The sequence below is a fragment of the Globicephala melas genome, chromosome X (genome assembly GCF_963455315.2).
Source record: "Globicephala melas chromosome X, mGloMel1.2, whole genome shotgun sequence".
Lineage (NCBI taxonomy): Eukaryota > Metazoa > Chordata > Mammalia > Artiodactyla > Delphinidae > Globicephala > Globicephala melas.
In genome coordinates this window covers 100149000-100163584 of record NC_083335.1, presented here as the reverse complement: position 1 = coordinate 100163584, position 14585 = coordinate 100149000, and the positions used below count along the sequence as shown (strand labels likewise).

At 40.1% G+C, this 14585-nt stretch overlaps 1 protein-coding gene across 1 annotated transcript; it reads right to left on the bottom strand.

Annotated features, from left to right (window-relative positions):
- Window positions 1–841: 841 nt before the first annotated feature.
- TASL (TLR adaptor interacting with endolysosomal SLC15A4) lies at window positions 842–13701 on the bottom strand. Its single transcript, XM_030844445.2, has 2 exons — window positions 13504–13701; window positions 842–2244 (listed from the first exon to the last, which is right to left on the bottom strand). Exon 2 carries the CDS (start codon window positions 2241–2243, stop codon window positions 1326–1328), a length of 918 nt encoding a protein of 305 aa, XP_030700305.1. The 5' UTR covers window position 2244; window positions 13504–13701; the 3' UTR covers window positions 842–1325.
- Between the last annotated feature and the right edge of the window lie 884 nt (window positions 13702–14585).

Below are 14585 nucleotides of genomic sequence, written 5' to 3'. Positions count from 1 at the left end.
TATTTTAAAATGTCTGACAAGATTCTTAGCTCATGGGAGTTCAAAGGATGTAACTGGATTTATTGTAATCATTTCCTAATATGCAAATAGCAAATCATGTTGTACACGTGAAACACGTTATATGCAGATTACACCTCAATGAAAGAAACAGGTAGGCTAGATTTGGCCAATGAGTCGTCATTTGCCAATCCCTGAGCTAGAGGAATGGAGTAGACGGTAGGTGCTCATGAAGCTACCATTCCAGTGCATGAATTTACAGAATTTGATGTCATGGGACCCTAGAGCTTGTAAGAGGATAAAGAAGACCCCCTTCCTAGCTTCAGAAGGGTCAAGAGGGCATGTAGAAAAGGAAGGGAAAAAATGGGAAAAATAAGATTCATTATTTCTTTTCTTTTTTTTTTTTTTTTTGCGGTACGCGGGCCTCTCACTCTTGTGGCCTCTCCTGTCGCGGAGCACAGGCTCCGGACACGCAGGCTCAGTGGCCACGGCTCACGGGCCCAGCCGCTCTGCAGCATGTGGGATCTTCCCGGACCGGGGCACGAACCCGTGTCCCCTGCATCGGCAGGCGGACTCTCAGCCACTGCACCACCAGGGAAGCCCTCATAATTTCTTTTGAAGCTTAGTACCAACAAGAAAATCAAACACGGCAAAATAAAGCAGTAGTTTAATGTTCACTGTGTGGTATTTTCCATTTAGAAAATTTCATCTCCCCCAGTAAACAGAATTACATTTGAGTGGCAGTGTTTGTGGCTGTAGCGAAGTAATCATTACACATAAAAAACACAATTGCAATTTGCTACTGTTTTAATCTTTATAAAGAATATATTTTTAAATGATCTGATACAGGGTAGGGAAGCTAGATACAAACATATCTTAAAGACTGTTTGAGCCTGTCTTTATACCCAAATAGAGCAGCCTTCCACAGTCTATTTCCCTCCAGAAGAAACAACTTGGAGGAATTTACTTGAGTGACAAACATATTCTTAACTCCTTCCCCTGAAACCTTTGGCTTTTAGTTTTGCCATGGTGTACATTCTTATCTGGTTTGTCTTTTTTCTTTTCTGTATTCCCTTAAATGAATCTCTTTTTTGATCATTTTTATTTTTGGTTTGTTGCTATCCAACCCTTGCTTTGAAGTCGTTATAGCTCCTCTCCCCACATTCCTTCACATTTAATATTATGAGATTTCCTCTTAATCCATACCTGACCTCCAGCCAACCTTTACTTATCTAGCTCTTGACAACCCCTTCCTGTACATCGTCAGAACAAGTGAATAATTGTTGCTTAGGATTTGAGTAGTTGAGAAAGGAACAGAAGCCTCCTCTCTATGGATTCACGTTACTATACTGAGAAATATGGAGACTCGGAGTGCTAATTTCAGGAGTGCTGACTTCAGTTGACACCAACTGTAAAAGGCTGTTAATGACTATATCCCTGGCTTTTGAGGTCTCCAGGTTCTTCTCTCTAGAGACTTGAATACTAATTTGGTCCACACTTGTCATGATGAGTTCAGATGCCAGAATCTGGGTAGGAGAACTGTCATGAAGCACAGTGTCCATAATGTACTGCTTGTATAACTCCACGACCTTCTGCTCCAGGTATTCGTTCAGCACTGCATTCGAAATAGGCTTCTGCATTTGCAGGCTGCTTTTCTCTTTGATGCTGGTTATTCTCCAGTAGGATGAATACCGCTGGATAGGTTTGGGTGGGAAGTCGCTGGGCTGAGTGGAAATGGAATCCTCCATGGACAAAGGAATCTCAGACGATTTCAGCAAAGGGCCATGTTCAAAACTGCTCTCAGAGGGAAAATCTGTTGTCACTGAATTAATGGCCATCACTTGGCCCCCTGCAATATGTAAGTCATTGTAATTCTTGCAGATACTCTTGCAGGAAGGTGGAACCAAGTAGGTCTCTCTGCTGGGGTCTCTGTATAGTTCAACTGCGGCCAAGTTTGGGCTTTCAAACACGGGATTGGGGTTTGTCTGCACCACTGTGATTCTCGGATTTCTACTGCGTTGGCTGTCTCTTGAATGCACTGAAGAAATAAACTTGCCTGAGGATTTGCATCTCACATAGAGACTTCGGACTTGTGTTTCATCCACGGAGGAATAGGAAAGAGTAGCAGCAGCTGTGGCTTCTGTCTTCTCTTCCTTTTCCTCAGCCACCTGCTCATTATAAGATGTACAACTCCACTGGATGTCACTCCGGTAAGCAAGTCCACTGAGATACCCTTCTGACAGCATTCTGGAAAGAGAGTTAGTAACAGTGGGGGAAAAGAAGACTGGAGTTTTATAAATTGGCAGTTGTTCTATCAAAAAAAATAAAGGACAATAAATAAGTTCATTTCATTCATTCCCCAAGCTAGTCCTCATTCTGTGCCTGCTGTGCGCCAGGGCCATAGCATGTGTTGGAGGTATAAAGATGAAATGGGCACATTTCCACCCTTAAAGAAGTTTCTCATTAACAACCTGGGGCGAAGGAAGAGAAATGACAGGGTATGTTTCAGAGAAGGTGACATTTCAGCTAAACTGAAGGCTAAGAGTTCCATCCCTAGGCACAGAGTTATAAGAGAATGTGGTGACATGGCCTCTTTGGCATATATAAGACACTGAGCATAAGCAGAAAGGACTGGGGAGATAGGTTGGAATTGGATCCTGAAGGGCCTTGGGAGTCGGGCAAGGGCATTTGCCTTCTGCCCCGAAGGAAATGGAGAGTGATTGAGAAGCTGCAAACTGGGGAAGCAGCATAACTAGTGGTTTATGAAAAAATGAGGAAATTTGTGGCAGATTCTACTGAAAATAAAAGCTATATCTTACTTATCATTGTACTTTATCCCTGGGAGCTAGCACAGTTGTCTGCATTTAGGAGGGAATCAAAAGGTACTTAACTTGAATTAAATAATTAACAGCAGTAGCATGGCATGAAATTAATTCACCATCAACCCATCATGAAGGACCATGAAGCCTCGTCTACCTTTGCTGCCCAGGATGGCTTTCTTGCTCTATCCCTCCCAGTTTTTACGATATGTCCTGGAAATGTCCCTGTGTCCGACTGACGTTTTTACCTCTACCCTAGTCACCAAGGAGCTTTCCTGACTGTGAGCTTTTCCTCCACCTGTGCCACCCCTCCACCTTCAGCAGTTGTCACTGGATTCTGGGGTGGCTAGAATAGGCTAGAAGCCAGCAGCTGCATTTTCTAAAAAAGGAACGTGCTGGTACTCCTGGCAATGGAGCAGCAGACAAAAGCAAAGAGAACTGGTCCTCTTTGGCCCCAAGGGCTGGGCTTCGAAAACAGACCCGTCGACTTGAGCCTGAAATTGACAAGTCAAATTAGAAAAGGATTATTTTAATCCTAAGGATCCTCTTTTTAAAAAAATTTTAGCCTCTCTTTTATAGTCATGAAGTTATCTCCCAAGTGAACTTTTTCATTGTATAAAGTTAATATTATTAATGCAGTATAATTAGTATAATTGTTTCTATTGTATAAGGGTAATATTTTCAGTGTTTATTTCTTTCGGGGGAACTATTCCAAGATGTATTGAGCAAATTTATCAATTATTTAAATGTTTACTCCATTCCAGGCCCTGTCACGTACCATGAAGATACAAAGTTAAAGGTCTTCAACAAATCCGTGAAGTAATTTTCGTATGCTGGACACACTTATAAGGGTAAGAAAATGTTCTTTCCTGAAAAAGCTTTTTAAATGCGGTTCTGCTCTCAACAAACCGAACGTCCAGGCGAAAAGGCAGATCTTCTATACATGAGAAAATAGTTAACAGAGCAAGGAAGTTTATCATAAAGACTTTACTAGTGACACAGTTACTTCACGACCCTCCCTCTCTGCCCCACCCCGGCTGCCAGTAGGGCCCTCCACCTTCAAGACCTCAGAATGTCCTTGTGGAAAACCAGAGCAAAAACACAACTCTCAGCTTTTGAGTTGCTAAATAGGCTTCAGAACCTCTTGGCAGAAAGCATAGTTGTAGAGAAATGGCTTTTGAGATACCATAACCGAGCTTTTAAACTTCGGAATCCAGAACCCTAAATGACTTAGGGCATAATATTGACATATCAACAGTAGACTCAATGGATGGAATCCCCGCGGAGGGAGAGAATACCGCTCCAGATAGATCTGGGGAGCCCAGAGTAGAAGAGGCCTGTGCCCTACCTCCCACGTAGAACCTGAGGAAGCACGAAGTCTCTCTTCTCTCCTGCCCAGCATGGAATGCCTGGGCGGACAGGCCTGAGGCTGCCCCGTGAAGTCTGCTCACGTACCAGCATGCTGCCCAGAGCCTGCAAACCTGGAGAAGACCTCAACTGCAGATGGGAAGATTGCAGACATGATGTTTATAGACTGTTAACCAGGGGCCAGGAGAGTGACAAGTCACCGTGAATGCCAATGGGACTACATGATGACAGCCAGAAATGCCGACCCCGCACCCCACACACACATCCCCAGCTGACCCTACGGCTTTATGGAAGCAAGCTGGAACTTAGAGGCAAACCCAAGCTGGAGGGACCCCTGAAGTGGCTGAGGACAGTGATTACTCAGAATGTGAGCTCAAAAGCAAGATCACACTGAGGTAGAGAAAAGCAAAGATTTCTAGGAAAAATAACAGATTAGGCATATATCTGTATTTTTTCTTCCCCCAAACTTCACTAAAACAGCATTAAATGATGTTTTTAAATATAATATACAAGAAAAAGGAGAACAAGAGAAGAGACTAGAGCAATTACATTTTAGAAGCTGGAAAGCAGTAGGCCGGGGTGAATGACTTCAAGAAGCAAATGAAAAATCTCAAAGCAGTGCAGTCCAACAGAACTTTCTGGAATGCTAGGATGATCTATATATGTGCCGTCCAAAATATGAATAGCCACATGTGGCTATTAAGCGCTTGAAATGTGGCTAATGAAACTGAATGTCATTAATTAATGAATTAACTTTATTTAATTTAAATTATTAAAAAATACCACATAGCTAAGACGCTGGACAGCACAGACTTAGAAGACAGTGAAGGTGATAATGCAGAATCACTCTTGAGAATCACCCTTGTCCCCATTCAGTCGTTATCCCAAATCACCTGCTGTTTATCATATTTCTTTTCATGTTAAACAATCAGCCATAGTGGATTCTTCTCTCACTTTATGTGGATGATGTTTATGGCCCCTCCAGGTAATCTCCACTCCTTCACCACAGTAAAGGAAGCGGTCCAGGATTTTGTTTTGAGTATTGAATGAGCCCTTTGCCCCATTTGCCGTGGACTGAGAGCTTTGTTGGTACCTTAATTCTGGTAGCATAAGAGACCTACCATTCTGATGTGTGGAGCCCAAGGCAGACCAGTACAGTGGTAGGTCCCATGATGGAAAAGCAGAAAATATGTCCTAATATCTAGGGATAGATACCCGCCTGCCTAAAGGAAAAGATTCCTACGAACGAGGAGTGGGCGATAAGGTCAGGGAGGTAAGTTGAGACATGCAAGGCTGAGGACATTCAGTTTACCCTGAAGGCAGTACAAAGCTCTGGAAGGTAACCAAACTTATTCAAGGCATGGTGTGATCTGTCAGTAAAGGGCAAGAGGAATTTCAGCAGGATTGGAGTCAAGGACCCGAGTTAGGAGGCTGCTGGATTCATGCCCACCTGAGGTGCTTGGGAAAGGAACCAGGAGGAAAGTAGCAGAAAAGGAAGAGAAGGGATGAACTTGAGAGACCAAAACCGAAATGGGGAGGCCAGAAGGAGCCGGGAAGAGAGCTGATGGGCTTAGTTTTGTTCCTCTTGAGTCTGACATGAGTGCAAGTGTCTAACTGTGCATTGGAGATTCAGGCAGGGAGCTCGTTAGAGGGGTAACTTACAGTCAACAGTGAAGTCATCTCCCAAGTGTGGGCTGTAGGATTTTCTGTTTGGGGGCTTGAGAAGCTTGTGAGTGTAATAATTTCTGTGGGGAACCTGCCTTGAACAGTACAAGGAGGAATGAGCCACAATTGCTGCAGTGTCGATAGCTTTATAGAGACTACAAGGGCTTCAAATGTGAACAGGTCACATTTAAAAAATCGACATTCAAAGGTAGAATTTAGTTGTTATTCAGACTCATTAAGGCAAAAAAAAATTATTGAACTGGTAGTCAAGAGACTAGAATTCTAGTTCTGACCTTGCCACTAGCTGTGGTTTTAGTCTAGTTAATGGCAGGTCTGTAACAGGGCTAGCATTTAGTACTAGCTACAACCCAGACACTAAGTGCTTTCTGTGTACTGAATCAGTGGATCCCCACAAAAACTCAAAGATGTAGGTACTATTATTATGCTCATTTTATATATGTCAAAATTAAGTAATCTGCCCAAAGCCAGCAGGCATTCAAATGCTGTCAGTCAGAAAACGGAGCCCACTGGAATTCCCTGGTAGTCCAGTGGTTAGGACTCCACGCCCCCATTGCAGGGGGCCCGGGTTCGATCCCTGGTGGGGGATCCCTGCAGGCCATGCACGTGGCCAAAAGGAAAAAGAAAGAAAGAAAGAAAAGAAAACAGCCCATGCTCACATGTCATTTAACCTCTCAGAGACTCAACTTCTTATCTGTAAATGGAGAATGTGGGATTAAATTAAAGAGTCCCCTCAAACTTTAATATTGCATGGGGTTTTGACTATGTTAAGAGAAGAGAACAAGTGAGGTGAGCGTTACTCAGAATCAAAATCAGTTTCTAAAAGCTAGCAGCAGAGGGCAGCAGAGAGCATGCTAAAGCAGCTTTTGAAAGATTTTTCTCAAGCAATGGAGAGAGTAATAATGTGTGAAACACACAAATTATACATGTTAACTCATTTGATCTTTATGAAAACCATTTAATGTACCACTAGAATAAAAATAGTACCAGAGGGCTTCCCTGGTGGCGCAGTGGTTAAGAAGCCACCTGCCAGTGCAGGGGACACGGGTTCGAGCCCTGGTCCGTGAAGATCCCACATGCGGCGGAGCAAGTTAGCCCATGCGCCACAACTACCGAGCCTGCTCTCTACAGCCCGTGAGCCACAACTACAGAAGCCCATGCGCCTAGAGCCCGAGCTCCGCAACAAGAGAAGCCACCGCAATGAGAAGCCCGCGCACCGCAACAAAGAGTAGCCCCCGCTCGCCGCAAACTAGAGAAAGCCCGTGCGCAGCAACGAAGACCCAACCAGCCAAAAACAAATAAATTAATTTAAAAAACTAGTACTACATATCATGACATCTTAAAATTTTAAAATAGAGAAAGTTATTTGGGTTTATTTTGATTAATTGTTGGCATTTTTCTTAATAAATTTCATTGATTATAAAATTCTTAGAAGACCTCACTCTTCAAAGGTATTATAAAAGATATACTTTAAACAAATGTTAACATATTTGACTTAATTTTATCTGAGACAATAAAACTTAAGCCAATGGATTACTTCACTTGTTCAAAGGTATTTTATTGCTTGAATTTTTATTTCTCATCATAGAGAAGATAGAGATAGAGATAGAGATATATCTGGAATTCTCCATGACTGATTAACTGTGAAGGAAAAGACTCTCAAGGACATTTGCAGATGAGATGTTCTAGGCAAATTTAGCCTCCGTTAATCATTATCAGACAGGGGAATACCAAAATTAACCTGATGTGTAAATTCACAACTTAGAAATATGTGCTGAAGTCCAGCACGTTGTTAAATCATTTACTTGGATTTCATAAAACTGATGTTATAACTCTGTACATAGAAATACTTTTTCTTTCTAAATAAATATTTTTAATAAAATACCACAGCAAATAAACCACTGAAGTAGAAATCCCATAGGATTTTTTAAATTTTTGGAGTCCTTTATCATTTTCATGGGACTTTTTGAAGAAATGGCTTAACAAGACAAGTCCTTAAAACAGCACAAAAGTATGAAGTGCAAATATTTTAAAGAGTAACATCACTTAACAGTACTCAACGGTGGAAGCCATACCTTTAGACTTAGAAAAAAATGCTCTTGGCCGTAAGGTTAAGTTTGGACTCTATTTTCTAACTTTGAGAGGCTGTTATTCCCAAATGTTGTTTGTCTTTCTGACAAAAGGCTAATAAGGCAGAAGATCTTGTTCTGTTTTGGATTCTTCCCCCCACCTCTCTTTTCAAATGAGTGAAGAAATAAGCAGCTCTCATTTAAAAAAAAAAAAAGAGAAGAAAGGAAAAACAATCTGTGGCTGCCCCAAACTGGGGCCTCGGATACAAGATCTGAGCCTCTGGGGTCACATCACTGGCCTGTAGAGGCTCAGAACCCTGCCAAGGTCAGGTGTGCATCTCTGGGGAGGAGGAGGTGAGAGGCGCGAGGAGCCGCCACGCCGTCGAGATTCTCTGCTGATTGTCCATGTGAGGGCCGCTCAGTTGATGGAACTGACCAAGAGCAACAAGATCCCCAAAACTGTCCATTGCAGGACCCTACAAATAAGTGAAAAGGCTAGAGGACACCTCCAGGAAGTACTTGATTACCCAGTCCCTTCTGAGTCATAATTCCAAGGGGCAAGGATGATCCAACAGCTTTCCAGAGGTGCTTGAAAAAAAGCTTTGGTTCCGTTCAGCTGGTCATTCCTGGTAGAGCCCCTCTAAGTGTGTAGACTTCATGGCCAGCTGACAGTCACCACTGGAGTTGTATTGTGTCAGTAGTCTGGGAGAAAACCAGTAGTTGACGAGGCTGGAGACTACCAATATAGACATACTTTTAATTTACACTGAAACAACACAAGCATGGGTTCAAAGAGAAAAACTAAAGAGGGAAAAAATTTATAAGAGGGGATGTTTGGAAAAACCTAATTTAGGGATCAGCAAACTTTCTCTATAAATGGCCAAATATTTAATATTTTAGGTTTCTATCACAACTACTCAACTCTGCCATCATAGCAGGAAAGCAGCCACAGATAATATGTAAACAAATGGGTGTGGCTGTGTTCCAATAAAACTTTATTTACAAAAAAACTTTATTTACAAAAACAGGCAAAGGGCCAGTTTGACCTATAGGCTATGGCTTGCCTATCCTTGACCTAAGTCAAAAAGCAGATGCAGTAATTGAGATAGGGCACAATAATAAAAGCAATTGTGTTGGGTGCTTTCCAGACATTACCCCTAATCTTCCAACAACAGTGCATTGTTAGATATTATCATAATCCGGGTTTTCCAAATGAAAACTAAGATTAAGATAGGACAAATGACCTTCCCAAGGTCACAAAGCAAATAAGTAGTGGAGGGAAGATTCAAGTCAATTTACTAACCCCAAAGTGTGTGATCTGTTCTTAAACATATCACACCTACTGCCTAGTTGAGAGCAGTTAATATCACACAATCACGACAAGCAATTAGTCCTTCCAGGAAAAGGGTACCCGCCCTGACTCCATTTTAATAACAACCCTTGCCCAATAAAGGAAGGAAGGTGCAGTGAAGTACAGAAAGAAAAGCTCCAAGAAGACAGCCAGTGCCCACCGAACAGGGCTACACACATGTCCCAATTGTGTATCAATGTTCATATGTCTTTGAGATATACAAATAATTTATCCTCTGCTCTTTTAATCTAACCATATGAACAGTTTCCTTAACCATTCCCACCGCTATAGCCTGGCGTCATCTTGCCCTTAATTTTTCAACCGCAGAGTAATTTAGTATTACAGATGCCCTGTTTAAATATCAGCAGCTCCCCATTACCTCCAGGATAAAGTCCACACACGTTAGGCCCTCATGATACCTGTTTTTTTTTTTTGGTCCAAATTATTTTGTTTATTTAATTTTTACATCTTTATTGGAGTATAATTGCTTTACAATGGTGTGTAAGTTTCTGCTTTATAACAAAGTGAATCAGTTATACATATACATATGTTCCCATATCTCTTCCCTCTTGCGTCTCCCTCCCTCTTATCTGCCTTCTTCATCTTACCTCTGCCTGTTCCCACAAGACCCAGGACGCCAGCCATGCTGAACTCCTCCCTGTTCTCCCAAATCCCATGCCCATCCCAGGCATTTGTCCCTTTCTTCTTCTATCCTGAGAGCCCTGGTTCCTTATCCATCCCCCATTCCACCACCACCCTTCAAGTCTCATATCTCAACCTTTCAGAGCCCCTGGCCATCCATTCAGAATCCTGGTCCCTAAATTAGAAATGCTAAATTCTTCTCTCCCCTACCCCAATATATTTATCAGGATTGCATAGAACCTTAGCAAATTCCAGTTGCTACCTTAAACAGTGAAGTAAATCATTGGGACAGTCCTTTGAATCAAGGAGTAACTGGCAATAGCAAAAGAAAAGCAGAAGAATGAGGATTGGCAGGAAGGGCGATGGGGGGGCCGGTGTGCGTTGGGGGTGATAAGGTGGCAAAACAGATCCTATCTCTGGAAAGACAGTTCGCAGGCATGCAAAGCAAGACTTCTGCGAAGCTGGTTGAGACAGTGCAGAGAAGACCTCTACCGTGGCACAAAAAATGGAGACAGTGGGATGGGGCTGCCTCAGATCATCATGGGATGTAACCTCACAGAAATAAGGACAGGAAAACGTTATCTGCTATTTCATAGACAATCTATAGCCTAGCTAGTTGGGGTGCAGCTTGGTTCCCACCTGTCAGCATGCCTGCTCATATAGTTCTGCCTTTTAACGGAAAATAGTACATCTACAGACACATCTTATGTTAGCAAATAATTTCTCATAGTAGACATTGAGGTTTTTTCTTGCTTTTTTACTGTGTGCAATCACTGCATATGCCTGCAGGAATGTTTCCTCAGGCCAGATTTGGAGAAGCCAAATTACTAGATCCCATCTATTGCAAATTGCCTTTCAAGTAGCTTGGGCCAATTTATTTTCTCACCACCAATGTCTGAGATTAACTGTTTCCACTGATATTCTTCAACACGCTATTTGTTTTTCATTTTCCAATCAGATGAGCACATTTAGTTTTGCCTCAAATTTGAGGGTGAAGAAAACTGTCTTGTTAAGATTATATGTAGGTGATATACCAGAAATGTTATTTTTAATACCACCCCATCCTCAAAATACTCTATTTCATCTCTTCATCTCTTTATTTCCCCTATAATCTAAATTCTAGATCCTTTAATTCCAATCTATGATTTTTAAAGATCTTCTTGATTTGGGGGACTTGCAAATAAACCACTGAAGGGTTATCATTGAAAAACTTGAATATTACTTTGCTCATAATCTAGTTATGATACTGTAACCAAATCCATATTACATTGGGTTTTTTTTTCTTTTGGCGAACAATACAAGAACTTTACCCAAAACAAAGGGTTTCTTTAGGAAGGATCTCGCTATATGAAAAAGCATCTGCATTTTCCTGACCCTTACCTTTGAAAGTACGTGTTCTTTAGAAATTGAAATAACCATTCACTTAATCATATACCTTGGATTATATCCCTATTATTTCATATTTTGTGGTATTTGTTGATAGATGCTCTAAAGTATCACTTACTTTGTATTTCAGTTCCTGTTACAAAACATGTAATTTGGGATTATCAATTCTTCTGTCAAATATGAAGTGATTCTTACTTAATGAGTTAACTCCTGAAAGTCTAATTTGATGACTAATATAACATAATCTTAAGTCAAAAGGCCTCCGTTTTCCATATCAACATCAACAAGTAAATAATTTTCTGTTCAATTCTACTTAGATCCTTATGACTAAAGGTAGCAGCTACTTCCAAGGGCTTTATCTGGATATGAATTTCCTTATTTCAGAAAATGTAAATTTTGGTGCAGACATATTAGTAAATATATTTTTATCATAGTTTGGATTTTTCTTCATATTCTGTCTTTATGTCTTACAAACAGAAAAATTAAAGCTTATGATCACTTTTTTGAAATACTTTTAAAGTATTTTGACATAAAATGAGAGGACTAAAAAACTAAGAAAAATGATCATGATAGAGTTGATTGATGTTAAATTTCCTTGGTGGTATAATTCTTAATCATTGTTAATTATGTTGTTAATTATGGCTATCACCATTAACATTTACTTAATTGTGGGCATATCAGACAAATGCAATGCAAGATACTTGATTGGATCCTAAATTTAAAAAATAAAAACTCTCTAAAGGACATATAGATAATTGGAGAAATTTGAATATGAGTCATATATTAGATAATAGTATTGTATTAATGTTAAATTTCCTTAGCATTATAATCACGTAGAAGACTGCTCTTTTTCTTCGGAGATACAGGGTCAAGAATTTCAAGGTGATGTATCCTAAAGTCAACAATATACTTTCAAACAGTTCAGGGGAAAAAAAGAAAACACCTGTGTGTATGTGTGTTTACATACATATACAGAGAGAGAGACATAGCAAGAGAAAAAAATTAATGTGGCAGAATGCTACAATTGATTAATCTACATAGTAAAAACGTGTGTGCATTGTACGGATACTCTTCTTTCCATTTTTATATAGGTTTGAAACTTTGCAAAACAAAAATTGGAGGGAAAGTAACTATAGTTAGTTAATGAAGGCAAATTTACATTCTATCATGTTTATGAAGAGTTCAGAGGGACAATGTCTTATATATCTAAGATAATCATTAGGTCTGTGTTTGGAAATGTTTCAGTAACTTGAAATAACCATTGAAAACATCACTTTGCTCTGAGATAATAAAATTAGTGCATGTTTGTGTATCCCCCAAATTACCATTATAATATGAATGTTTTACACAAATTTCAAGTACTCTGCACTCCTCCAAGAAGCTTCTCAAATTCAGAAACACGATCTTCTTACACTGACCTATGCAAGAAATGGTCTACAAATATCAATATGAATATTCTGGCCAAACCAGGTTTATATTTAAGTACAAATAGATGTGCACATACACAAAAAAGAATGGTTGAGCAGGTCTAAAAATAATTCAAACAAAAGCCCACCTGTGCGTGTACTGTCTTTAGTACCAACAGGGAGACTTTCCCCAAATCACCCAGATGGCAATTTGAAAAGCATCATCACTGTAGATCACATTTACTTTGAGTATGTCCTGCCACAGTGAAAAACACTTATCACAAGCTCGCCCAATGAATAATTGAGAGTTAAATCCAATTGGAATATATTGTGATTGTATTCATCTCTAAAACTACATCACTGTGACCGAATTTGAGTGGTGCTGTCCCTGCAAAATTCTGCCTAGGTTTTTAGGCCTTCTTTAAAAAACGCAGGTGCTAAACCTGTGTAGCAGTTAGTGAACGGGGACTGAATAAATTACACAACAAATATTTGATCAGACCAGTCAAAAATTTTCAGTAAAAAGAAAAATTGTTAGAAATGTCCAAAGTGTGAACGTGAGGTAAGAGAAGGGGAGTGCTGGACTGCATTTCTCTTTATTGTCTAACTCCATTGAATGCTTGTTTACATGCCCACTCACCTCTGATCTGGTAAATGAGAAAAGCATTTTAGATGGTCATGAGATTGGATCTGAGTTCTGATGATAAAGGACGAAGAAAGGGTAGGAAGAGAAATGACAGAAAAAGTTCACAGCCATAGGGTCTCTTGCCTCCTTTGCTTACCTTCACTAACCAGTCTGTGCCTTTGGTCCTGCAGAAACACCACGATTGACCATATAGAGATGAACAGGCCAGCCAGTGCTTTTGCCAGAAATGTTCGCAAGCCTTTGGTGAGTCTAGTTTTCACTGATAAGACCAAGAAACTAAGCTGCTCGTTGCACTTGCCATTCTTTTTATAACTGATCCTATGGAAAAAGTTGTTTTTGCTCAAGTCTGACTTGTGCTCAAGAAGTGTGGGAAGTCCCAAGAAAGGGGGAGGCAATAACTGACAAACCCACATCGAGCCGCAGAATGGTGTTTCTTCCCCTTTTTCGAAAAATGAAACCTATCTATGAAAGTGCCTCTGGTTAAAATAGTTTATTGCTATACATTATGTAAGAACCCTGTCGACATAAATTTATTCCTCTAACAAGAAATTCTCTAGAACCCCTCTCCCCAAAGAGAGCCAAGTCAGAGATGATTTAGCAAATTCCCTGTTTCATCATTAACCTATAATGTTTAAGAAGTATTATTTCTCAGTTGTACTCATGATTTTTAAAAATGCTAATGAAAACAGTTTTCTCTCTCAAATTAACCAAGGTAAAAACAATTCAATAGTACTCTGAGTGGGCAAGGTTGTGGGGAAGCAGGCACTCTGATACACTATCGGTGAGATTATAAACATTTTCAAAAGGTAATTTTCCAGTGTCTGTTAAAGTTTTTTTCCCCCAAAGTTTAAATATTCATACCCTTTGACCCAGCAGTACCATTTCTAAAATTTATCCATGGGATATACTTGTACCTGTACACGAAGACATGTGAAAAGATATTTGTTGCAGCATTAAGAAACACCTAGGAAAAAAATATAAATAGGGTATCAGCTAAATACCTGAGAGTATATCCCTACTGTAGAAAATTAGGTAGTTGTTAGAGTGTGGCGGCTTTATGTCTAATAATAGGAAAAGATCTCCAAGATACATTGTTTAGGAAGAACATGTAAGACCTAATATGCTCCAATTTGTATTTTTAAAGGATTATATATATTTTTTGCTAATGCATAGAATATTTCTATAGGGATATACAAGAATCTAGAAACAAGCAATTGC